The following is a 27,451-nucleotide window of genomic DNA, read 5'->3' as shown; positions in this document are numbered from 1 at the left end:
GGTTGTCAAATGAGAGATTGCTATCAACTTGGGTCCCCAGGTCCCTAATTACTTCTTCCGTACTTAATGGATTACCACCTATGAGGTAATTTGTGGGCACTTTGTTTTTGACAAAGGGGATGACTATACACTTTTTGGCATTTAGCTTGAGGCCATGGCTCTGGCACCAGTTGTCTGTTTCTATGAGGCCCTTTTGTAGGATGCTTGTGTCGGCTGGAGAGTTGATTATGGCGCCCAATTTGCAGTCATCTGCGAACTTGGTCAGCCACAGTCCTTCCATGTTGGCCTGTACCTCCGAGAAATATATACCGAACAAGAGAGGTCCCAGGACTGAGCCTTGTGGGATGCCACTTGTAATTGGTTTGGAGTCTGACATGGCTCCAACAATTCTAACCATGTGGGTTCTGTCCTTGAGCCAGTTTGCAACCCATCTAGTGACATAGGGGTTTATATTTAAGCTGGTGAGCTTATCTATAATGCCCGAGTGGGGTATTGTATCGAAGTCTTTTGCAAGGTCCAGGTAGGCTGTGTGGACCACCTTCCCCTCGTCAATGGCCTTGGTGACTGTTTCAAAGAAATCAACCAGGTTTAAGAGGCAGGATCTGCCCTTAACAAAGCCGAACTGGGTAGGATCCAGTGTCTGTAGGTCCCCAATATCTTTATTTATGAGTTCCATGATATTTCTTTCCATAGCTTTGCAGACCAAGCTAGTCAGGCTTATGGGGCGATAGTTTCCAGGATCCGTTGAGGCACCACCTTTGTGGAGAGGGACCACTGTTGCTGTACGCCACTCTTTGGGTAAATATCCTTTAGTAAGGCTGAGACTGAACAGTAGTTTTATGTTTGGGTTTAGTTCTTCTTGGAGTTCATGTAGGACGCAGCCCGGGACACCATCTGGTCCTATTGATGCTGTGTTTTTTGCTTTGGAGAGGGCGGCTCTTACATGAGCATCTGAGATGTCAGGGCGGCAGCACTCTGCTGGGATAAATATTTGCCCTTTTGGTGGGGAAGGGGGGGAGAAGTTTGCGCTGAACCTGTCAGCTAGGATGTTGGCAATGTCTGTGGGTTTGGTGTATTTTTTTGTCATTTTGGACTAATTCTGAGCATATCTGGGAATTCCCGCCCAGGTTCCTAACATAACTAAAGAAAACCTTGTGATTATCCTTAGTGTCCTGTGCAATTTTTCTCTCGAAGCTGGCCTGAGATGATTTTATGAGTGCCCGTAGTTTTTTGCTAATACTGATCAGAGATGCCTTCCCTTTTTGGGATTTTGCTCTGTCATGTAGTAGCTTCCTCCTTCTATTGTATAGTTTGTTTATGGCTGGGGTCCACCAGACAGGACGCCTAACTTTGGAGGATTGGGTCTTGGTTTTATTTGGGATTGCATGATCCATGCATTCCTGAAGGTGTTCATAGAATGTATTTATAAAGGATTCTGCCGTCTGGGCCATATTTTCCACAGGCCCGGGGGCTTTGAAGGAGTCCACCTCAGTTTTGAGGAGTATGAAATTTGCTTTAGAGAAGTTTTTCACTGTGGTTTTCTCGGCAGGGGCTGGGGTCGGGATGTGAATATCTAGTAAGATTAGTTTATGGTCTGATCTTACCAGTGAGGGATACACTTCTGGTCTGGAGCATAGAGTCCCCATGTTGGTGGTGATCAGGTCCAGTATGTTTTCCCCTCTTGTGGGAGTGGCAACAAGTTGTTCCATAGCATTTGAGTTTATAAATTCTAGGAACCTTCGGGCTAGGGTGTTGGAGCTAGAGTAATGCTCCCAGTCTATGTTAGGGTAGTTGAAGTTGCCCAATATAATGGTGTTTGGAGAGATCTTCATATTTTTCAGTGTTCTCAGGAAGGCCGAGTGGGGTTCCTGGGTTTGGGTGGGTGGTCTGTAGCAGGCTATAAACTGGAAGGCAGTTTTACCCACTATTAGTTGCACATGGATAGTCTCTGATGCTTCGTGCTGTGCCACCAACCTGGAGGTGTGGGTATCTTTGATAAATATTGATACTCCCCCTCCTTTTGTGGTTTGGTCCAAGTTTTGGGGCCAAAAAACATGGTATGAGGTATAACCTGGTAGTGCTGGGTGCTCTCGGGAGCCTTGAACCAGGTTTCTGTTACTGCATAGATATTGATGTTCTCCATGCTAAGGAGAGTTTTGAGTGTGTGCATCTTGAGGTTTAGACTTCTGGCGTTGAGTAGCATTACTCTTAGTTTCTTATCCCTTGTGATATCTATGGAGGTGGGTTTGTCTTTTGAGCCTTGCCTAAAAAAGGCACTATGGGGGTGGCAACAGCCTTTGCCAATATCCGAAAGCCCAGGGGTGACAGGTGCAAGCCGTCCCTAGCGAAGCATCGTGGCTTGTCGAGCATGTCATCCCAGGCAGACAGGCATTGGATCCCCTTTGAATGACACCAATAATTAAGCCAGTTGTTGAAATTGATCATCTTGTCTTCATATTGTGGCATCATTCTTGGTGAGGGTAAGATGCTACTCAAGGTCAGGGTCATACCGGCCTGGGCTACATGCTCAAAGAGCTCCTCTATGTCTCTTTTCATGTAGTCCAGGGAGGTACGTCTCAGGTCATTCACACCAGCATGGACAATGACTGAGTCATATTTGTACTTGCCTTGGAGTGACCTGAGTGCTTGTGTTATGTGGCGGATCCTAGCGCCCAACAGGCAGCTCACAGTGACCTTCTCCTTGTTCAGCCTGGTGAGTGGGATGTCAGTGTGCCTGACGATAGAGTCACCTATTACAAGTGTATCAGGTGTGTTGTTTAGCCTTAAGGGCTGTGACTGTTTGGCACACTGGCTTTGTGAGCTATGTGTTGCACGTGTTTTGTTTTGGGGTAACGGTTGCTTGGGTGTCTGCTTTGGAGGTCTCTGCTGCTTAGGCAGATTTTTATTTAGAGCCTCCGAGTATGTTTTTGTGTGTTTATGTGTTTGGTTTGCTGTCGTGGTAGGTCTATGTGAGAGTGGAATTGTAGTGAGTGTGGTTTCCTTCTCCTCCTGACTGGTTATGCCAGTACTGAGTTGAGAGAGCTTATCCTCCAGTTTGCCTATATGGTTGCATCTCTCACATGTGTTGGAATTTGTTGGGAGGAGGAGAGGGTTGTCTGTGTACATGAGGCAGTTGTAACATTGCCTCAAGATTCCCAGATTCACCAGCTGGACCAGAGAGGAGATTGACAACTGACCTTTGGACATGCTAGAATAGTATTGGGAATTCCTTTATAATTGAAAAAAAAGGTTCAGTGGGGAACAAAGTACTCAAGGGGAGTTTGTAAGGGTGTAGTGCTTTTAATTTTTTAGTGCTGACTTATATAATTGCTTTAGTGAGCAAGTGCCAGGCTTTAGAGTGGGAATAGGGTGTTTATTATGAGAAGCAAAGATGAAAAGAATAATACCAAGAACAGTAATCCACGACAAAAACGTCTGCCAAATAATCCTCTTCTTTATTTTACAAAACGAAACACTACAGGAATTCTTAAAATCAAGGCTTGATTTTAAGAATTCCTGTAGTGTTTCGTTTTGTAAAATAAAGAAGAGGATTATTTGGCAGCCGTTTTTGTCGTGGATTACTGTTTATTATGAGAACTAGATCAGTTCTAAGGGAAAAAGTGAAGAGCAGACTTTGTGGAGCTGAGAATGGTTTAAACCCAATTAAGCGGAGCTGCCCGATGCTGGCTATGCGCAAAATTGCGCAAAGCTGCACTAAAGCGGGTTTTATACAGGGGGACTTGAAAGAGCTAGAAATTGGCCCAAAATGGCCAATAGACTACCAGATTCTTGTGCTGGGAACACTCCTCCAGGGATAGATAGGCTGCTCCAAGCTTCCCACTGCCACTGGTGAACAAAGAAGCCTCCCTTTATCCAAGAAAAAAATGGGCAACACAGGAACTTTCCAAAAGTCCAGAATACAGCAAAGCCTGTATTTGGACTACTCTAGGTCAGGAAAGACGGGAAACAAGGAAAACATTTTTTTTCTTTTTTGCAACAAACAGCAGGAAAATGCAATAAATATGTAACACAGGCTAGTGCTCTTGAGTGTGTAGCCTCAACAGGTAAATGCAACAAACAGGACAAACTTTAAAAGTGCAGGTGCAAAAATAACTTTAAACAGTTTAAAACAGTTCAAGAAGCAGAAATACTTGCAGTTTAGCTAGATCGGACAGTCGCCCAGGTAGTAGCAGGAAAACAAACACTTTTATCAGGTTAGCAGTCACTCTTTTAGCCTCTCTGCTGCTAGCACCACTCTGCAGGACCACAAGGAGCTTGGCTGAGTAGTAACAAGCACAAAAACTGCGCCAAAGTGGGTTTATACAGGGGGACTTGAAAGAGCTAGAAATTGGCCCAAAACAGCCAATAGACTACCAGATTCTTGTGCTGGGAACACTCCTCTAGGGATAGATAGGCTGCTCCAAGCTCCCCACTGCCACTGGTGAACAAAGAAGCCTCCCTTTATCCAATAAAGGTAATGGGCAACACAGGAACTTTCCAAAAGTCCAGAATACAGCAAAGCCTGTATTTGGACTACCCTAGGTCAGGAAAGACGGGAAACAAGGATAATTTTTTTTCTTTTTTGCAACAAACAGCAAGAAAGTGCAATAAATATGTAACAGAGGCTAGCACACTTGAGTGTGTAGCCTCAACAGGTAAATGCAACAAACAGGGCAAACTTTAAAAGTGCAGGTGCAAAAACAACTTTAAACAGTTTAAAACGGTTCAAGAAGCAGAAATACTTGCAGTTTAGCTAGATCAGGCAGTCGCCCAGGTAGTAGCAGGAAAAAAAACACTTTTATCAGGTTAGCAGTCGTTCTTTTAGCCTCTCTGCTGCTAGCACCACTCTGCAGGACCACGAGAAGTTTGGCTGAGTAGTAACAAGCGCACAAGCCGCGCCAAAGTGGGTTTTATACAGGGGGACTTGAAAGAGCTAGAAATTAGCCCAAAACGGCCAATAGACTATCAGATTCTTGTGCTGGGAACACTCCTCCAGAACTAGATCAGTTCTAAGGGAAAAAGTGAAGAGCAGACTTTGTGGAGCCGAGAATGGTTTAAACCCAATTAAGCGGAGCTGCCCGATGCTGCGCTATGCGCAAAATCGCACAAAGCTGTGCTAAAGCGGGTTTTATACAGGGGGACTTGAAAGAGCTAGAAATTGGCCCAAAATGGCCAATAGACTACCAGATTCTTGTGCTGGGAACACTCCTCCAGGGATAGATAGGCTGCTCTAAGCTCCCCACTGCCACTGGTGAATAAAGACGCCTCCCTTTATCCAAGAAATGAAATGGGCAACACAGGAGCATTTCAAAAGTCCGGAATACAGCAAAGTATTTGGACTACTATAGGTAGATCATTTGAACATATACTGTTATGGTAAGTTTACTTATACAACTGTACTTTCTCCAAGAGGGAATGGTCTATGATAGTCCATATATCCTGAGGTCTTTGTGTGGGGTAGAATGTTTAACACATGAAAGAGAGAGAGATATTGGGAAACTACTGAACTGTTGATAGTGGGGTGAGATCATTGCACATGGATTGCTGAAAGCCATAAACATACATAAGTGAACCACTGCTATTAGGAAAAGGAGCAGTTTCTAATACCAAACAGATGGTGCAACATTAAAATATGAGGCAAAGAAAAAGAATACATGAACCAGTGCTTTCTTTTTCTTTGTTTTTAAACAAACGCAATCTTACATTTATATAAATGAAAAACATACAAAATGATATCACTTTAGTTGCAAACTGTTTACATCCCAGACACCATTGAAACAACTGTAGTTGTAAACAATATACATCACTTAGAAATCATCCAGTCATTGTCAGTTAAGCGTTATATGGCTCTTTCAAATCCTGCCTCTTAACCTTGTTCCTGCTCTGCATATATTGTTCCCACAATTCCCATTTACTCCTTCCCTTTTCTAAAGCTTCCAATTCCAGTGTTTTTTTTTCTCTGTTACCATATTTAGTACTTCTAGTAAAGTTGGTCTAGACTTTGATTTCCATTTTCTAGTAATTGCTTTTTGGCAGCCACCAGAATTAGCCTCAGCAAGGCTTTACTATATCTAGGCAATTCTAATTCTGTAGCATAACTCAAAAAGTGAATCTTCCCAGTCAGTCCAATCTGCTCACACAGCATCTCTGACTGAACGGTTTGCAGGGAATCCCAAAAGACTGCCAACTCGTACACTCCCAAAAAAATCTTCCCAGCTACCTCTTTCTTGTCCGTTATACCTCCATCATTTGCTATCCACCTGAGGAAAAATTCTTTGGAACCAGTGCTGTTTCTTAAGTACAATTGCTACTTATGAGTACAGAGAGATGTTTACTGCTATATGCATACAGTTTGCATGTGTTATAGTATCTACTGCACTTTATCCTTTATTCCCACCTTGGCACTGGCATAAAGCCAGTTTGTGAGTCACTAGTATGACTACAAACACATCAGACATTTTTACTTGCCGTGACCATTAGTTACTGCTCAATATCAGTACATTTACATTCCATTTGCAGTTATGCACTGTGAGTGATCTCAGACAATCAGACCACATGTGATGAATAACTGTAGATCGTCAAAAGTCATTACCTTGAAGTATATAGGCTGCTAACAAAGCTGCATCTGATGTCTTACACAGGAGACGGCCATGATAGAGATCCCGTTTGATTTGCAGGAAGACTAAATATCTAAATAAGAAAATAAGGTAGATGGTTACTATTCTGGCAGGTTTATAATTTTATTAATGACATACCTTATCTTTTCTCATAGTGTGCTCCAGGCTGTGAGAAGGCATTAAAGGAGCAATTTAAAGTAATCGACCCTTGGCTACATGACACACTAGAGTTACAAAGTGTAAGTATAAGCTGAATCACTTGATTGCAAAACCTTCATACAGTCACATCTGGTTGCCTTTTTAAAAAAATAATAATTCCTCAGATTTGTGTGCATTAACTACAGTTTTGCTTATTGTAATTGTAGACTAAATACAATCCACTACATAAATGTTAGTTTTAGTCAACTAAAGAATGATTACAAAACATGGTGGATGAAATTATTGCTTGCCCATGGCTTGCCAAGTTACAAGTCCCCAAGGAACGAAGTCACTGACAACACCTGCTTAAGAAATCAACCCCATGATAAGATAAAATGTTTTTTTTTTTGTCAGTGTGGTAGCCTCCCCACATTTGCCAGCTGGGGGGACAAGCTCCCACAAATTCAAAACTTGTATATGCCAATTCTATGGCTGCAGAAATATGAAGGGAGAAATTTCCTGAATGAAAGGAATCACTACTGCCGAGCACTTAGAAACCAAGCAGGCAGTGATTTCCTATAGGAAACACTAATTGGTGGAGTTTAACTTCACCGAGTTGTGCTTGTCGAATTGGATCCATATGGAAATTTAACTCAAACAGTATTAAAACAGATGAAATTATAGTCATACTAACTACAGATTCAGTCTTGCAGGGGGTAAAAACCTTTGTAGAAGCTCTTTACATTAATACCTTACAAAGGAATTTATTTGATGAACTATTAAATACATGCTCACTGACTTTGAAACACAACATACTGTGGTACCTTAAATTGCACTCTATTGTGGACATTCCAACACACCAGCTGTGTTTTCATTAATTACCTTTTACACAACAGTGAGAGTGTTCTTTTTCAGTAGAAACATGTTGACTTGCATAAAATGTATTACTCTAACTTATTCAGGACATTCGACTGCCACTCGAATCAGGAGTTATTTGTTGGCTTCAAGTAAGCTATAAATATTTATAACCCACAGCAGGGTGTACTTTCTTCACAGGATATATAATGTTAGAGGACAGGATTAATTTGGCAACTGTGTGAAAGTATTTATAGGGGATTTACATTTTATTTCAGGAATGAGTAACATAAGTGCAGTCTTAAAATGCCAGTCTAATTCAAACACTATATCAATAAATGTCTGCTAAAGAGTGATATATAGGCACGGAACGTTACATCTGAATGATTAAAGAATCAAAGGTACAGTGTATTTATGTCCTTGAGTACTAGATGAGATAAATGTACTGCAAATCAGTGTGTTTTCTTAATCCTCAATAAATCACTTTCAATGAAAATTCCAGCATTTAAAATATTTAATATAGTTCCCTTTGAAATTATACTGCTCATTTTTCTACAAGTGGAAATGAACCTCTTTCTGTACTTTGTTTTTTGTCTATAAAGGTTTCAGCTTCAGTAAATAAATATTTCAGCTTTTTTTATTCTGCTCTTACAAATTTACTCTGTGATAACAAAACCCTCATGCAAAAACTGCTTACAAATGAGAACGAACCTATGTTTTGCTCTTGCTACCTCTTTTCTGCAGTAAATGACTGCTGAAGCTGGAAAAGCTCACTGTAAAAACTCAGAAAACGGTGCTGTATAGAAACCTAATTTCTGGTTATTGCGTCTGGCAACACTCAGTATATTACTTCTCAAGCTGATTTTATACTGGATTGCCTTCAGCTCCCCTGCTGAGTGATAGTCAATACTTTGTGTTGTCTCAACAGTAATGGTAAACATCTACAGTATCCACAACGTTCCTGGTGCATTCATTTTTGCATATCTCACCAGCACCACAGAAGTGGAAAACTTTTTTTTTCCCGAGAAAGGCTATTGAAGAGTGTGTCTGCTTCTGAGGTTTGTGCCTTTGCCACGAAATCTGAACTCACATTTGTCTTCTTGTGTCTTTTGGGATCAAACTGCCACAAGGACAATGCCTTATTAAGCAGATGTAGTCACCTGTGAAGGTAGATTAGCCAAGTGAGGGCACGGATGTCATTAAGCATACACAGAAACAAACTTAAGCTGGCAGTAATACAGCTTTCAGAAAAGCATGACATTTTAAAAGATATCCGGACATATATTACACAAACTAGCCACAGGAACAGTTATTATAACAAATCTACTGCATTAGTTGAACTTTGTTTTTGTACATAGCTTTTAACTTTTGCAATGCCTTGACATCTACAAGCCTTCTGAAACATTCTTCAGTGTTTTTTTTTTACTGTATTTATTTTGGGAAGAAAATTACTTCTGCTGCATCTGCCAATTAATACACATCAGGTAAAGTACAGAAAACAAATGTAGGACAAAAAAAGAGAAAAGCAGGAATCATTTCCCAAGGATTTTGTGTTATAACACATAACATTTTCATGATGCATACATTGTTCAGAGTGCTGGAATTATTTTTTCCCAATGTAACAAATAAATATGCAAATACTAACTCCTTTACTTGCCACACATTCATATAGTTATTAAGTCAGTACATCTTCCTCCAAATTATATCAGTATTCGCTCAATACTGTACCTTTAAATTCATTGTGACTGCATGACAACATGAGAACCTTCATTTCACTTAGCTGCCTAATTTTCACAGATACATCTTATTTGATATTTGCTCTTTCTGTCAAGAAATGTGTAAAGTTCTGATGGAACTAGCAGATTTTAGCCAATAAATGACTTCAAATATCGCAGTTACATAGTTCTTAAGTTTTACGAAATGTTAACATAACTTGTTATTCCATTACCTTTTCCGATAAGCAGTATCAGTTTTTCAGAACTACCTTTTTTTGGCTTTCACTGTGAGAACTGACCAAAAAGGAGGAGGAAGCTGAGGCCTATATGACTAAAACTAGGCAAAAGACAATGAGACAGGCAAGAAATAACTAAACCAGTTTCTTGCAGGCAGGTTAAACTCTACATTTTTTACATTTATTTATACTGAAGGTACACAGAGGGGCACCGATATTTTATGAAATGATCCCCTTGTCATCAATAGTGGAGGATGGAGATAACATTAAAAACAATGACAGGCAACACTTCCATGGACTTTGAAAATTGCATGACTTATCTCCATACTATTAATGTGCTACTAACATGAACAAATAAGTAGACATGAACTCTGGTGGCAGGACTGGTTACTTAGTCAAAAAAATCCTTACGTTCAAGTTTGTTACTGTACTTGTAAAATGAGCACAGTGCAATTATAAGTAATAAATCATAAAACACATTAAAATTCTGCTACAAACAAGATGTAAGAGTGATAGCAGAAGTATAAACATCATCATAAACTAAGCTAAAAAGATGAGTCTTGGGGAACCTCTGAAAACAAAGACACCCTTAGCCAATGGAGCAGGATTTTCTACAGGTGCTAGGCCTGTTAGGAGAACAATCAGGGGCCCAAAGTGTCAATCTGCATGCTAGAAATTTTTAGTTGCTCCAGAAAGGCAGAACACATGGGCCTAGTCATACTGTATGGCATCATAACATCGTTAAGGGGCATGGGCCAAGGTCACACAGTGCTAAACCTACTAACAGTAGAACTTTATAAGTAGCACCTGAGTATACTTGTGGCCTGTGCCAACTCTCAAAACTGGTGCAATATATTGGTGACGTGAAGCATCAGTTAATAGTTAGAGAGTGTTAGAGTGTTAGTTAGAGTGAGTGACCCATTTCTCGGTCACTCACGTCCCCCGGAACCTCTTTTAAAGTTTTTTTGTCTAGTCCTTCTAGCATGTTGAGGGATCAGTTGCTAGTGTCCTCTCCTGCTCAGCTGGTGAACCTGGGAATACTGAGACAATGTTGCAATTGCCTCATGTACACAGACAACCCTCTCCTCCTCCCACAAAACACAAATACATGCGAGAGATGCAACTATACGGCCAAACTGGAGGCTGAGCTCTCTCAACATAGGACTGGCAAGACCAGTCAGGAGGAGAAGGTTACCACACACACTATAGACCCAGTCTCACATAGTACCATCACAACCTCAAATCATACACATAAACACACAAAGACATACTCGGCTCTGATCAAAAATCTACCAAAACAGCAGAGGCCACCAAAGCAGACACCCAAACAACCACCACCTCAGAACACAACACCTGCAACACATAGACCTCACAGTCAGAGTGTCAAACAGTCACAGCCCTTAAGGCCAAACACAATGCCAGACACACTAGTCATTGGTGACTCCATAGTCAGACACACTGGCGTCCCGCTCACCAGACTGAGTAAGGAGAAGGTCACAGTAAGCTGCCTGTCGGGCGCTAGAATCCGCCACATAACGCAAGCACTCAGGTCTCTCAACAGCAGGTACAAATATGACTCAGTCATTGTCCACGCTGGTGTAAACGACCTGAGACGTACCTCCTTGGACTACATGAAAAGAGACATTGAGGAGCTCTCTGATTATGTAGCCCAGGCAGGTATGACCCTGACCTTGAGCAGTATCCTACCTTCACCAAGAATGATGCCACAATACAGAGATAAGATGATCAGCTTTAACAATTGGCTTAAACTCTGGTGTCATTCAAAGGGGATCCAATGTCTGTCTGCCTGGGATGACATGCTGGACAAGCCACGCTGCTTCGCAAGGGACGGCTTGCACCTGTCACACCTGGGATTCCGGATATTGGCAAAGGCTCTTGCCACCCCATAGTGCCTTTTTAGGCAAGGCTCAAATTCTAAACCTACCACCCTAGAACACAAAAAGGAAAAAACTAAGGGTAATGCTGCTCAATGCCAGAAGTCTAAATCTCAAAATGCACGCACTCGAGGCCCTTCTCAGTATGGAGAACATCGATGTCTGTGCAGTGACAGAAACCTGGTTCAAGGCTCCTGAGAGCACCCCAGCACTATCAGGTTTTACCTCTTATCATGCGTTCCGCCCCAAAATCCGGACAATACCAAGAAAGGAGGGGGTATCCATATTCATCAAAGACACCCACACCTCAAGACTGGTGGCAACGCACGATGCATCGGAGACCATCCAGGTGCAATTAACCATAGGCAAGACTGCTCTGCAAATTGTAGCATGTTACAGGCCACCCTCACAAACTCAGGAACCTCACATGGCCTTCCTGAAAACACTAGAGGGATAAATGTATCACCAAACACCATCATACTAGGTGACTTCAATTACCCTAATATAGACTGGGAACACTACTCAAGCCCAAACACCCTAGCCCAAAAGTTCCTGGAATTCATAAACTCAAATGCCATGGAACAACTAGTCACCATCCCCACAAGAGGAGAAAACATACTTGATCTCATCATCACGAACATGGGAGCACAATGTTCAACACCGGAAGTATACCCCTCACTGGTGAGATCAGATCACAAACTAATCTCGCTGGAGGTCCTCATCCCACCCCACCTGAAATAAAAAGACCACAGTAAAGAACTTCTCGAAAGCCGACTTCACACTTCTAAAGACTAGTGTGGTCTCCTTTAAGGCCCCGAGCCGACGGAAAACAGTACTCAAGCCGCTGAATCACTTACAAATGCCTTCTACCAGCACCTGCAGGACTGCATGGATAAGGCAATCCCAAGCAAAACAAAGACTCTTTGTACCAAAGGCAAGCGTCCACTCTGGTGGACCCCAGCCATAAACAAACTCTACAACAAAAGGAGGAAGCTACTACAAGATAGAGCAAAATCCTTAAAAGGTAAGACACCCTTGATCACTATAAGTAAAAACTAAGAGCTCTCATAAAATCATCCAAAGCAAATTTTGAGAGAAAAATAGCTAAAGACTCAAAAGACAATCATAAGGCCTTCTTTAGCTATGTTAGGAACCTGGGAGGAAACTCCCAGATATGCTCAGAACTAGTTCAAAATGATGTGAAGATTACTGATCCTACAGACATTGCCAACATACTGGCTGACAGGTTCAGTGCAAACTCCCCCTCCCCAAAAGGAGAGATATCTATACCAGCGATTGCAGCCCCCAAACATCTCCAACGCCCAAGTGAGAACTGCTCTCCAAAGCAAAACACAGCATCCATGGGACCTGATGGTGTCCCAGGCTGTGTGCTCCATGAACTCAACAAGGAATTAAACCCACAGCTAGGACAGCTGTTTAATCATAGTCTTACCTCTGGATACACTCCAGGAGTGGCGCACTGCAACTGTGGTCCCACTTCACAAAGGCGGTGCCTCCACCGACCCTGGAAATTACCGCCCATTAGCTTGACAAGCCTTATCTGCAAAGCCATGGAGAGGATCATAATGGACCTCATAAATAAAGACATAGGGAATTTGCAGACTTTGGATCCATCCCAGTTTGGCTTTGTCAAAGGCAGATCATGCCTTCTAAACTTGGTTGACTTTTTGAAACAGTCACCAAAGCCATTGATGAGGAAAGGCAGTCCATACAGCCTACCTCGATCTGGCGAAGGCCTTTGATACAATACCCCACTCGGGTATCATTGAAAAACTCATCAGCTTAAATGTTAACCCATACATCACAAGATGGGTTGCAAACTGGCTGAGTGACAGAACCCACAGGGTCAGAGTTGCTGGCGCCATGTCAGACTCAAAGCCTGTCACAAGTGGTGTACCACAGGGCTCAGTCCTGGGCCCACTCTTGTTTGGCATCTACTTTTCAAGTACAAGCAAACACAGGAGGGTTATGGCTGACAAAGTTTGCAGATGACTGCAAACTGGGCGCCATAGTAGAAAACACATCTGACACAGATATCCTTCAGAAGGGTCTCACAGAAATGGATAACTGGTGCCAGAGCCATGGCCTAAAGTTAAATGCCAAAAAATGCATAGTCATACCCTTCAGGAAAAACAAGGTTACCCTAGCTACCAAATAGGTGGCAATCCACTGAGTACAGAAGAAGTTATCAGGGACCTGGGGACCCAGGTTGATAGTAGTCTGTCATTCGACACCCATGTAGCTAAAGTAGTTAGGAAGACCTTCTACATTGCCCACCGTATCATGAAGGGATTCTCATCTAGATCAAGGGAGGTCATAGTCTCCCTATACTCATCACTCATCAGACCAATGATTGAGTACAATGCCCCATTCGAATGTATCTGACCCGACACTTGCAGCAGCTGGAGAGGCCACAAAGTTCCTCACCAAAAGGATAAAGGGTCTCAAACATCTGTCCTATGCTGCCCGACTGAAAGAACTCCAGCTCTATTCAGTCGCCACCGCTTGCTCAGAGGTGACCTTTGCCTAACATACAAGGCCATGTCAAACCCAGATTTGATGAATATGCTTCACCTCAAAAAATCTAGATCCGTCAGAGCCACAAGGGCGGGAGACTTAAACCTCGACACGGCTATTAATAGGACGTGCTGGAGGGATAGATTCATCACCCAAAGACTCCCTATGCTGTGGAATAAAATCCCGGTATATGTGAGGCAGAGCACCTCGCTGGCCTTGTTCAAGAGAAATCTTGACCAATGGATGGGAGATCGCAGATATACCCCAGGGATTACCTCAGTGTCACTGCTCAACAGAGGCACAGCAAAATAATGGGTATAGTTCCCCATACTAAAGGGGTGGCGTAAGCTACAAAACTATGGGCTAGGCTTGTAAATGCCCTCGGGCAGATAGCCTAGTATGAACCTATGAACCTATGAACCTATGAGAGAAGAGTTCTGCACCAGCTGATGATAGTCAAGCTCTAAGCTAAGATGCCCTACGTAAAACGAATTACAGTAATAAACCTGCAAAGAAACAAATATGTATAACCACGGTGGGGTTCTCACTTGGAAGTAATTGCTTAGTTACAGCCAATAACTACCCCTAAGAATCAATCTGCCATCACATGTTGCACTAACATGTGGTATCTTGTCTAAACTGAAGCCTTTTTTAGTGCAAATAGCACAGGAGGTCAATACTATACAATTGAGTGGTTTCAGTTAACCACTGCTAATAAGAATTAATGAAAACAAATGCTTGGGTAGAAAAGAATTATGCATCTTTCATATATCACACAACTAGATCATTGCCAATGTTGCTAATTAGCTCACAATGACAGAGGATTTACTAGGTGTCTTACATTTAAAGCTAGAGCTACAATAGACAAGGACATCCTTATCACAGATTTTAAAATGGATTGCCAATCCACTTCCTGGGACTGGAAAGCAACACCAGAAAAACACAACCATTACTGAAGAAAATGCTTAGATTTGACATCGTGTGTCAATGTTGTGAGTGCCACTGATAAAATATTCCAGTCAAAGAACTCTTCATAGGGCTCTCCTTAAGGAACAATGCCCTTTCTATATAAGATGATCATAAATCAGTATTTCTGCTGCATCTCTATGCTCTCAAGAAACCAGTGCCAAGATTCTGAACAGATCGCAAACTAACTTGTGTTGGTCAGACAACATACTGCCATCCTGGCCAATAAGAGTGATAGCAGAAGTATAAACATCATCATAAACTAAGCTAAAAAGCAATAGTCTAACTACCAACGAAAGAAGAACACAAAACCATGAAGCATTCAAAAGCCTGCTAATGAAACTTTACCAAATAATAACTATCTGCAACTGTCCACGGTAATGTGATAGAAACTCAAAACTGCTTAACACATTAATTAATAATTTCAATTTAAAATAACACTTGCTACTTAACTATCCCAATACACTTTATAATCAGCTTGTAATAATTGACAATATGCACCATAGTTTATAGGCACTTTATAGATTACTGATCTGTGAGGATCTTAAGAAGCCTAGACTTACATTACAGTTTTTTGGCCCTTGTGTTTTGTGTAGGAATAATCCAGAGGCAGGAAGTACAAGAATATGTTGGATAGTTACCTTTTGTAAAACACACAAAAAAACAGTCCTCCCTGAAGAAGTCTAGGCTGTATATCTGGTGCAAATACAAGCCTCCGCTAAAAATAGAAAATGGCCACTGAATATTAGAATATAATTTATTTATGAGCAGCAGTCATCCTTTGTACAAAGACGGGACATCAACAGACCCAGGTGATTATAGACCCCTAAGCCTGATGAGCCTCATCTGAGTTGGCTGTGGAAAAGATCATTATGGAATTAACAAGTAAGGAAATTGGTAACCTGCAAACTCTTGATCCAAGTCCGTTTGGATTTGACAACAGTAGATCCTGCCTTCTTAACATAGAAAATTTCTTTGAGAAGGTTACTGAAGCAATGGATGTAATACAATATGTACAACTGCCTGATAAAAAAAATCAAGGCTGGTGAAGTGAAGGAGGAAGATTTTTAAGTGTTTGTCAAAGGATGACAGACAAAGTAGCAGAGAAAGATTGACAGGAAAGAGAAAAGAAAGGTAGGGTTATATGTCCAGATGGACTGGATCTATATTTTGTAGGGGTCATTACATATGATTTTAGCAGATCTCAGAATTTGGGAAAGGAGGAAGTGTCTGTAAGTTCAGGAGGGACCGTCACAATTTGTGGTGCAGAACTGCATGGTTAGAAGTCTGTAGTTTGGATGGAGGGGTTTGTGCTAGAGGACCCGAGGACCAGAGTGACTAAGATTTCTGATGATGTAAGAAGGGGCAGGCCTAACAGGTTTTGAAGTTATGTGAGGGAAAGAACTTTCATGTAGGTGCTTGAACAATTCTAAAATTAGTAGAAGGTCTGCTCTGTGTTTCACTGGAAGCCATTTCCTTTTTTTAGGGTAATGCAGTATGTTCTTTCCTAGGGAAGTGAGAGATGAATTATTGGATATTGTCTGAGATGATTTTCAATGTAGTGGAGCTTTTAGCAGAGGCGCTGTAACAAGAGACAGGCAGTATTCAAGTTGTAAGGGGAGGATGCATTTCCAGATTTCAAATCTGGCTGAATAGGTGAGAAAAAGAGCCTTTCTATGCCCAGAAAATGAGGGAGCAAGGGCACCTGCAGGCAGGTGCAAGGGGATGCATTTGCACACCCCTGGAACAGGTTGGCCAGGAAATTAATTTTCTTTTAATTAAACAAAAAATACATCATTTTTTTAAGGGCATTCTTCTTTAAGAACACCCTTTATGTCCAGTTGCACAAATGCTTCTGCATCTCTGTGACCAAAGGTTTACTTCTTCATCTTCAGCGCTACATGGAATTTGAATTTCAGAAGACATCTGGACTGCAGACAAAGGTACAAGTGAGAGGGAGGTGTGTGCCTGTCTGTGTTTAAGTGTTTATGAGGTGTGTGTGTGTGTGTGTGTGTGTGTGTGTGTGTGTGTGTGTGTGTTTGTGTGTAAGAAATAGGTAGGGTTGTGTGAATGTAAGAAGTAGGTAGGTAGGGGTGTGTATGCGTTTATGTAAGAATTAGATAGGTAAAGGTGTGTGTGTGTGTGTGTGTGTGTGTGTGTGTGTGTGTGTGCGTGCGTGCGTGTGTGTGTGTGTGTGTGTGTGTGTGTGTTTGTGTTTAAGTAAGAGGGGTAGGAGTGTGTGTAAGGGGGGGGGGTCATGATTTTTGCCTCATATTTTTGGTTTGTTTCTCATAATTTTTTTTTTCTGGCAAATCATTGAGAACTGAAGTCAGAAAATAATGACAGACATTTGAGTTTTAGACTTCATATTCTCAGAAAATGCATACTAATGCAAACCTTGTTGTTCTATTTGCTTTCTAAGGAGGTGGGGGATGTATGTGTGCGTCATACCTTGCAACTGTACGCATTTTCACAGAATGTGCAGATTTTTGCCTGATATTTTTGGTCTGTTCCTCATAAAAATTCTGTTTTTTTTTTGACAAATCACTGAGATGAGTTAAGGATTAAAGTTACTAAATAATTGCATGTATTTGAGTTTCAGACTTCATATCCTTTAGAAAATATATTCTAACACAAATCCTGTTATTCTAGTAACTTTCTAAATGTGTCCCTAGTTTTGGGCCTCTGTTCCCAGCATTATAACAGGCTTTGTCCAGATTTCTTGTGCCAAGAGATTGAGAGGTATGGTGTGTATGTGTGTGTGTGTGTGTGTGTGTGTGTGTGTGTGTGTGTGTGTGTGTGTGTGTGTGTGTGTGTGTGTAAGAGGGAGGCAGCATACCCCTCAGCTGTCCAGGATTTTGCAGAATGTCCAGATTTTTGACCCATATTCCTCCTAACAAGGATTGAAGCTGCTAAACAATAACAGACATTTGAGTTGTAGACATCACATCCTTACACAAATCCTGTTACTCTAGCAATTTTCTAAGTTCATGAGAGCAATATTTTATAAGCTGTCCCTATTTATTTTAGGCTTTGTCCAGATTTTTGCACTAAGAGGTTGAGGTGTGTGTGTATGTGTGTGTGTGTGTGTGTGTGTGTGTGTGTGTGTGTGTGTGTGTGTGTGTGTGTGAGAGAGAGAGAGAGAGAGAGAAATGCCCTAGTTAGAGTTAGTAGGTTGAATTTATTTTCAAGTGCATTTTCAAGGAATTGTGAGCTTCAAGGGAAGAGAAGTTTACTGCTGCTCATGCTAAGTCTGCTTAAAATGTGCAACTGTTTTTTTTAACAAATTGTATCACTATTGTGATATAGAATTTTAAAGCAGTGTTAGTAGCACAGCAGGTAGCATACTTGCATCTTGATGTAGCAGGCTGTAGGTTCTACTCCCACAGCATGTAGATTTGTATTTTAAGCGGATGGGATGCTGCAGTCCTGAGTATGTCCTCCTTTGGATGAGATGCCTATTAACTATGAACCTGTTTTTCAGCTTGCCACCCATTCCCTATTGCAATATACCAGCTTACTATTTTTTTTAATGTAACATAGGCAATTTATTCTTTAAGGGCAGCAGACACTGAATTTGTAGATGAAACACTGAAATATAAAGTTGTTTTCTAGCAACAGCCTCTTCATTAGTTTCAGATCTCTTTAATGTGGAATTATTCAGATGACTTTTACTTCTGCAGATACTGTATATATTGACTGATATTGGTGGATTGCAATGACAGACGTCTGAGTGTCCTTTTATGGTTGAAATGTTCTGAATTGGGCAGTTTGTCATTACTGGTCCATATGTTTTGTTTCATTGCTTCCTGGAAAAATATTCAGAACTATAAATTTAAAACACACTCTAACAAGTTGTGCTGTATTATACAAGGGATATAATTCAATTATGTATTATAATTAATGCAATCAGAAAGGTGAATCAAAGAACTTTTGCATGGTCCTAAAAATGTGTGCAAGGGGCCTATGATTTGAAAACAGCCCAAAGGTAAATGTAACATGCCACTGACCAGATGCATTTTCTTTGAATGTGGGTTTCAATGTTGTTTCAGTGAATGTGAGTTTCAAAGGTAGAGAAGTTTTAATGCTAAGCCTGTTTTCATCGTAAGACTATTGGTTTGTTTAGCAAATGTCTGTGTTTGTGCTGTAAAATTTGAAATAAAGGTTGTAAATTAAATCCAAATATCTGTAATTATTGTAGAAGTAAAGCATAAAACAGTATGTACACTGAGAGTTTTTAAAAGTGTTTATAGCAGCTGGGGAGAAATAGCCAAGCAATGGGACACTGGAATGGCTGGGCTAAGTGGGGGGCTGTGGATTTGAACCCCTCTGCAAAAAATCCTGCGGACTTCCCTGCGAGGGAGTCAGTCTTTTTACATGATTCATCCAAGTATAAATTGAAGGTGAGTGTTGGAACCAACCAAAGGCCAAGCTACTTAATGAGGGAACTTGCTCTAATGGAGTATTGTGACCATAAATTGTTAGTTAATGTGAGGTTTTTACCAGCTTTTATTTTGTTCCAAATAGCATGTTTTTTTAGTGAGTTGCCCTTTGCATGACCTTCAGAGTTCATGTTCTTTTATCCATTCTTTTAAATGTTGTAGAAGTTGACTTTTTTCTCTACGCAGACTATTTTAGTTATTTGCACAATGACATCACAGATTTCCTGCTTTTATATAAATATGTGAGCTGGAAAGAAAACTAGTTAGCCCAACTAGTGCTACCTGTTGTTCCTACTAAACAAGCCCTGTTATTTTCCTTATTTCCATTATGATCCTGCTTTACCCACTCATGTGTGGTCCTCGTTACATCACAGCGATGTTGTGAGTTAACAGGTCTAACACTCTTTCAAAGAAAAACATTTTTCCTTACCCTCATTCTAAATATATCCCTTTGATTAGCCAGCATTTCTCGCAGTTCCCTTATTTTTCCTGCTCCCCACCCTCTACAAGTACAAGTTGTACCACTTCTACCATACAAACTCCACAGATTATGGGCCATCAACTTGACTTTGTACTCCTGGTTACACATATTCCTTAAACACTTGGCTCACTCCCTAATACTGTGGTTATCCAGCATTTTATCATTGAAACGAGGTTCCTAGAAGTTACCCGAGTACTCATCATTTAATCCTACCAGTACACAACAAAAGAGCTTTGGTTACCTCCAGGATTATGGAGTCTCACATCCTGGCAATGCAGCCATTTGGTGTATCCACTGCTCTCCTATACTCAGCTATACAGTGTATTTTTGGCATGATTATCATACTAAGCTCCTAGTCATTGTGTAATCTAGCTATAGACATACCTTCTAGCAGGCAGTAGAACCTCTTGTATTCCCATCTGTCAAACAGCAGACTTTACAGATCATATCAAGGAGCCCCAGGCATTAATTCAAAATATTTAATAAAGAAGCTCTGTTCTCCTTTGACTCCTGTCCTTTTCATACTAAAGCTATTACACAACCTTCATTACTGTATGTAAACTGAATGGCCTTCCCTCTCCGTCATCCTTGTTCTAAAGCTGTTACACACACTTTATTACTGTATGTAAACTGAATGGCCTTCCCTCTCCGTCATCCTTGTTCTAAAGCTGTTACACACACTTTATTACTGTATGTAAACTGAATGGCCTTCCTCTCCGTCATCCTTGTTCTAAAGCTGTTACACACACTTTATTACTGTATGTAAACTGAATGGCCTTCCCTCTCCGTCATCCTTGTTCTAAAGCTGTTACACACACTTTATTACTGTATGTAAACTGAATGGCCTTCCCTCTCTGCCTTTTGCAATATCAGAGAAGGAGGCAATAAATCAGTACCATAAAAAAGTGTGTGCAGATTATTTTATTTCATTTATAAAGAGATGTACAATGTAATTCTTCTAAACTGCTCATACAACATTACTACTAAATATGGCTTATTCCCATATGTGTGAATTCCCATTTGGTTTGAATTCTAAAATTTTATTCTGTATTGCCAAGCCTTGCACCAGTAATCATCAAAATGTTTAAGTCAACAGTGCATGTTGATAGCAACAATTTTATGAAAAAGATTTATTGGAAGGCAAACATTACTGCCCCTTCACATGCACCCCCATACCTATCTATCTCTAAGTATGCTAACTCTGAGATTGCTAAACATTGTTGTAAAAAGAAGCTTACTTGCCCTTGACATTTCCACAGTCTTGATGAAATAACACAAAATTCTCTAAGCAAACATAGGAGTGAAATAAAAAATGACAATTATCATTTCCTCTCAAATGTAGTGAGTTAGTCACCATGTATCCCTTTAGTCCTCTGTTCCAAGGCAGATCTATATACATATGTGGTATTTGGCACTGCGACACAAAAACTCCAAAACATGGAACTCTCTACCTGCTAACATTACCCTAATCACTACCCGATCTCAATTTAAGATACTCTCAAGCAGTATTTCAAGTCTCAGTGGCTATACCCCTCATCCAAGCCTGACTGAATATTTAGTCTTACATATGTACCAGTACTATTTGCAAATTTAACTCAACTGTATTGTAAATGTTAATCTAGATTAGCTGTTTGTTAGATTGTATAATTTATACTCCTAAACAAAGTCTGTAAATTGTGTTGAATCTGTACAATGTTAAGTCTACTTTTGTAACTTCATGTGGAGATTTTCTCCCCGGGCCTCCGCTGAAAATGGACAATTATCCAGTCGGACTATCCCGGTCAACAGATGTAAAATAAATAAATAAATAAATAAATGTACATTGAATGCATCTTTGTCACTTTAGCCCACTCATTTCTTTGGTTCATATCTGTTAGGCATTTCTTTATCACTTTCTCAACACCTGTTTTACAAACAGCACTTAAAATCATCAAAACATCATAACACTGTAGTCGGCACAGTCACCAGTATGATGTGTTGTCCTCTACCACCCTGGTGAGTGGTCATTTATTCAACATCCAGTGGTCACTTATTCATCGTCTCTGACCACTTTGCTATTCATTTTAAAGCACTCCTTCTCATTCCTGTGTTTACTAGTTTATTAATGACAATTGTGTCACCGTGCCAAATACCATAAACTCCTGTCTATAGCCATAACACCCTCCAACAACAACTGATTTAGAAGAATAGCTGCTACCAATATATTGCATAACCGCCTCTTTCAATAAATGCTTAACTCTAAACAAACAGAAATGCATAATATTTAATGTTTTATTTTTCAAAGATTGTCACTACGTTCTGCAATCAGTGTTTAAAGATTGCCTCATGCTATAAATCTGTCACTGCCTGCAATAACTTGCATTCATTTGATAGACTTACTGAAATTACTTCACAGGAGGGGAATAACTACATGAAACAGCTACAAATAACTAAGGTAGATTTAATTTCCAAAGTCTGAGTGATACATAACCTTTGCTCCTGATGTTGTGCCAAATACTTAACAATAAATAATTGCACTGAGCAGTTCACCCTTTCAATGGTGCAAATGTCATTTTGTACATGTCTTTGAATGAGAAATACATGTATCTAGAACTCTGGTGTTGTTTTTTGTTTGCGCAAATAATATATTGCTTCACTGTCCTGCCTACTCCTGCCATTTGTATACCCTAATTATGCATTATTTCAAGTAATGTTATTTCAGCAAAAGAGATTTGCAAATGTCAGTAGCATGAACCACAAGTAATCTCAGCAGTTCCAGCACCGAAGTGCCAGGGTACACACTTTAAAGCAATCTGCTGAAACGAATGGAGCTCATGACTTAGAATTAAACTGTATCAGATTTTGGTCTATGATTGTAAGATTCTGGTACTCCTTCCTAAATTGCTCTTTGAGATGGTCTAAAGTATCTTAGTAAAAACAAAGCCACCCCTCTATTAAAATGCAAATATAATTACCTATATCACCACTTCTGAAGTCTCCATCCATGCTTTGTGCTTTTCATTCTATCCAAAGCCACACACAGCCATTTAACACTAGGGGTTCCAAGATTCCTATAGTACATGACACAAGTAAGGAACCCATTTATTAGTGACAGTTATATGTAAAAATAGGGTTATTGTCTTCGATTTTTCTTTTGCTATGCTGAAAAAAAAACATGCAATGATGTCCTTTCTTCTCATGCCATCTCCTTTGCAACTGGAATTGCCCAGTCTCCAAATGATAACTATCCCACTCTCCGACTACTGGACATGGACCACTCTCCGACTACTGGACATGGACAAGTGTCTAGTGATCTGAGCCTATTTTTTTCTCTGAAATTAAAGGAACTGCCAAATGCCACCCAGCACTATTGCACAGAGCGATGAAGTCCTGAATATGACCCAGGTGACTTGAGTTTAAGTAATGACTTATGGATTGAAAGGCACCAGACACCGGAGGATGGGTGAGAGTGTCTGAAGCCGGCTCACCAATCCTGGAGGGAGGGAACAGTGCTTCTGGTTTTCCAGTTGTCAGTAAGCAAGCAGAGGCTTGCAAGGCACCAAAATTGCTAGGAGAGAGGTCATGGGCTTGAGTTCCCAAGCCAGTGATGAAAGCCCTCATTGTATGTGGGAGGATAGCAGCATGTACAGATGGAGGATGCAGGATGCCATGCAGTGATGCAGATGCTCACATCAGCAACCACAAGTTGAAGTAGGGGTTAAATGGGGGATGCAGGCAAGGTCACAAACAACTCCATGGCTCACATTAGGGACTATCAGTAGTGGGGGAACAGATAGAGTCAAGTCCCATGGGAGTGGCTTGAAGGTCATCAGAAAAAAAAAAAAAAAAAACGCAGAAAAAATGGCAACTGTTTACTTCCCAGTGCCAGTCCCCCAGAGGGTGCCAGTTCAAGGTGTCAGCTGCAGTAGTAGAAGTACAAAAAATCCACTTGTTTGCTTCTCTAGTATCAGTGAAATAGATGGTGCCAATTCCTAAGTGTCAACTTTAGTAGTGCAAGTACAAAACTATCAGTCATTTGTTTCCCACAACAAGTGACATAGAGGGTCCCCATTCCCACCTGTAAGCTTTAGTAGTAAAACACTTTACATATGTAGCCCATACCTCTCAGCTATACAGATTTCTGCCTGAAATATTTGGCCTGTTTCTTTTAAAATCTGTGGTTTCCTGGCAAATCATAGAGGACTTAAGTCACAAAATAATGTCTAAATAATGACATTATATCCTTCAGAGAATGCATGCTAACACACATATTGTTATTATAGCAGCTTTCTAAGTTTATAAGAGCAAAATTTAAAATCTCTTCCTATTTTAGGGCTTTTGTCCCCCCATTATTTTAGGCTTTGTCCAGATTTCTTGCATTAAGTGGTTGAGAGGTATGATGCAACCCATCCATGTTATTCACAACTGGAAAAATGGAATAAAATAAACGTGTCAGTGTATGTATGTACATATGCAATCATGTGGTAGTTGGTGATATTGCTTCACAGTGCTTGGTTCTGTAGAGTGGTTACCAACTTGAGTGTCTTTTCTGTGGTGTTGTAAAAACCTTCCATTTGTCAACATAGGTTTTTCATGGATATCCAGTTTCTTTCTACATCCATCCAGAAATGTACATGTGAGAATGTGTGTATCCTGCATTGATCCAGCATCTTGTCCAGTATTAAGTATTTTCTATTTGTCTGTTGCTTATTGGGATAGGCTTTGGCCCCCTATGGCCAGGACTCAGATAAAGTAGGTATTGGAATATGTAAGAAGGTTTTTGCTGCACCTTCCTGCTGTCCACCATCAGCAGTGCAAACTTAAGTCAGTTTTAGTGAGTGAAAGAAATGACATCCATTTATTCATTAACTTCATATGAAGTTGCTAATTCTGAGTGGCAGAAGCTAGTATGAAAGGTTCAATCTTTTTTATTACTGTTTAGTCTTTAGCTGCTATTCCATTATGGTTTGTAAAGAAGCAGAAGGCTACACACGTGAAGAGGAAATTATTTCTTCTTTTCCCTGTATTTGCCCATTCTCCATAGTTGTACAATGAAGGAGTTAGTACACATAAACAAGAAGAGTGTGGGAGGGGCACACCTATATAAGGGTATAGGGTGGCTTGCCACTTTGAATAAAGGCTTTTTATTTTGCTTGTGAACGTCTACATTAATTTAATGTCAATGTTAACTTCTTTGAATTACATGTATCAGTATTTCTGTCATCAGTCTTTTGACACTGAGCCATTGCCATTACTCACATTTTAACCTTGCCTTGCCCACAATGAAACTTAGATGTATCTCTCTGGAAATTTCCACCCTAATTTCTTTACCTGAAAATGCTTTTGATTCAACTGTTTCTAACTTAGAAGTCATTACTGAGTTGTCTGTCCTAAGTAAAACACTGGAGAAAGACATCTCCTTACAACATCTTTGAATAATTTAGCTAGGACAAGCTTCTAAATGATGTCCATCATGGGATTTGAAGAGGCCATGGCACCTCTACAACACTGTGGTCACTAGTTCCATAAATAATAACACTGAGAGTTGTAGTTGTTGACCTGGGTAAGGACTTTCCATTTCTCACCCTCTCTTATTCAACATACTAAAATGTCATAGACTAGACAGTTTTGCTTTTCCTGGGTACTCTACATATTTACTAAACAAGATATGTAATGTAATGGTGTATATCTTGGCAGTTTTGAGAGCAATAACCCAAGGGTCTATGCTGTAGCCACTTCTATTCTGTTTATTTATTTAGATTATCTATTCCCAAATTGCTACAATCACCTTTTTTTGTGAATATGGTTTGGCCTTCTTTCAGCTGGCTCACAGTATAAGACTCAAGTTTAATTATTTGACCTTTAGGTATTTAATTAGCATTGGGTCTGCATTATTACTGTCCTTGTAATGTTTTGCCATATAGTTCTACCTTGTACACAGTATACTGCTCTTTGTAAAAGGTCATGGCTAAAGGGACCATTTGATTCAATCTACGGATCATATTTAATAAATATAAATAAAGTGAAACCCGGTCCAGGACAGGATAGGCTGTGGTGTTCCCAGGACAATGCGTAAGACAAGAAGGTGTCAGAGAGTGAATAAATGAAAATGTCTCTTCTTAGAAATGTACTTTCTGTTTTTTGTATATTTAACTGATTTCAACAAGTTCTTTTTGGAAATTTTTCAAATAAAGATATTGAAAAAAAAAGTATCTTCTATATAATGATGCCAGATACTCGGTTGCTGCTCTTCTGACTTCATACTCTGATCCCCCGTCTCTCTGTATGACCCTGCTGAAATCTATGAAAGGTAACTGAAATGTACTCATCTAGAACCAATGGCTGTTAAAGGAAGCAGTTTTTATTTTCAGATAGAAGGAATCAGTGAAATATATGAGACATACTGTATATTATAGCGCAGTAAAAACAAATAAACGACTTCCTATCTGTACTGTGACATACATTTGCCCTAGTAACTGCTTTGGATTTCCACAGCGGTTTGAACAATTTTGTAAGTAGAAGTACAATTCCTCCAGATAAATGTATGATACATTATATGTAATTATATTTGTTTCCCAAGCATTTGTATTCAACTATAGTGAACTCTTTTTTAAGCTTTCCATAAATGTTTAAGAAATAAAAGGCTTAATCACGAAGTATATATCATTAGCCATGTATGAAGTGGTACTTTGTTGGGAATTTCAAAGGTCTGTATGTCATTATGTGTTCTTGTGTTTCTGTATGTGAACACCTGTTCTATGCTGCATGTTTTAGACTATCTATCTGTTAAACATTTATCTGTGGGTTACTATATGTTACTCCATGGATTTTTCATTTGCCACTATTTTAATATATTAACTTCTAGAAAGTCTTTATTGATCATATTTATCATGTTAGTGCTTTCCATAAAGTAGATTTCTAGAGTACATGCAGCAGCTTCCCAAGACAAAAAGGAGAATTGTATTATGAAGAAATAACTGCACTATTAAAATTAAAATGGAAATTAAAATGCTGAGTGAGGGATAAGAGAGAAGTGTTAGCATTAGCTGAGATGTATTAGTCTCCAATTCTCTAGAATTAAGCTGTGGTGAAGGTTCTTGCTGGGTGCTCCTGACGATAATAAATAAAATACAATTATATTGTAAAAAATGTAAACCCAGATGTCACCAAACTATCCCGATTAAACAAAAATATCAGTTTGCATGGCTGGGTTACAAGGAAAAAATAATTTAACAGTCCTTTAAACTTCACCAGACTTCTTCAGGAATAAATCAGACCATTAAAATACAACCATAAAAGTGGCACTTATTGCAGGTGAAGTGCATTATCCAATCAATTAAAACAGAATAGATTTACATAAATTATTCATACATTAAAGGTAAAATCCACTATGAAACAGTTATATAAAATAAAAGTTATGACACTAGTTTAGATTTTAAGAAGTGTGAAATAAAAAAGTCTTTTGAATGGTATGCAAGAAGAGTACCAATTAAAAATCGCAATTTAAACTTGTAAGCTATTGCACAGCATTATTTCCATTTCCAGTCCATGAATTCTTTATAGAACATTTTAACACACACACACCATGA

At 39.9% G+C, this 27,451-nt stretch overlaps 1 protein-coding gene across 1 annotated transcript in view; it reads right to left on the bottom strand.

The window, feature by feature from the left end:
* FRMD5 (FERM domain containing 5) overlaps positions 1-27,451 on the bottom strand; it is a 1,150,824-nt gene that overhangs the window by 950,039 nt on the left and 173,334 nt on the right. Inside the window, exon 4 of the mRNA XM_044077712.1 lies at positions 6,593-6,690. Coding sequence (XP_043933647.1) covers positions 6,593-6,690 — 98 coding nt within the window. The remainder of the gene's footprint in view (positions 1-6,592; positions 6,691-27,451) is intronic.

The sequence above is a fragment of the Protopterus annectens genome, chromosome 7.part0 (assembly GCF_019279795.1).
Source record: "Protopterus annectens isolate FY-2018-M chromosome 7.part0, PAN1.0, whole genome shotgun sequence".
NCBI lineage: Eukaryota > Metazoa > Chordata > Ceratodontiformes > Protopteridae > Protopterus > Protopterus annectens.
The sequence above is the reverse complement of the archived record's forward strand: the minus strand, read 5'-3'. Positions and strand labels throughout refer to the sequence as shown.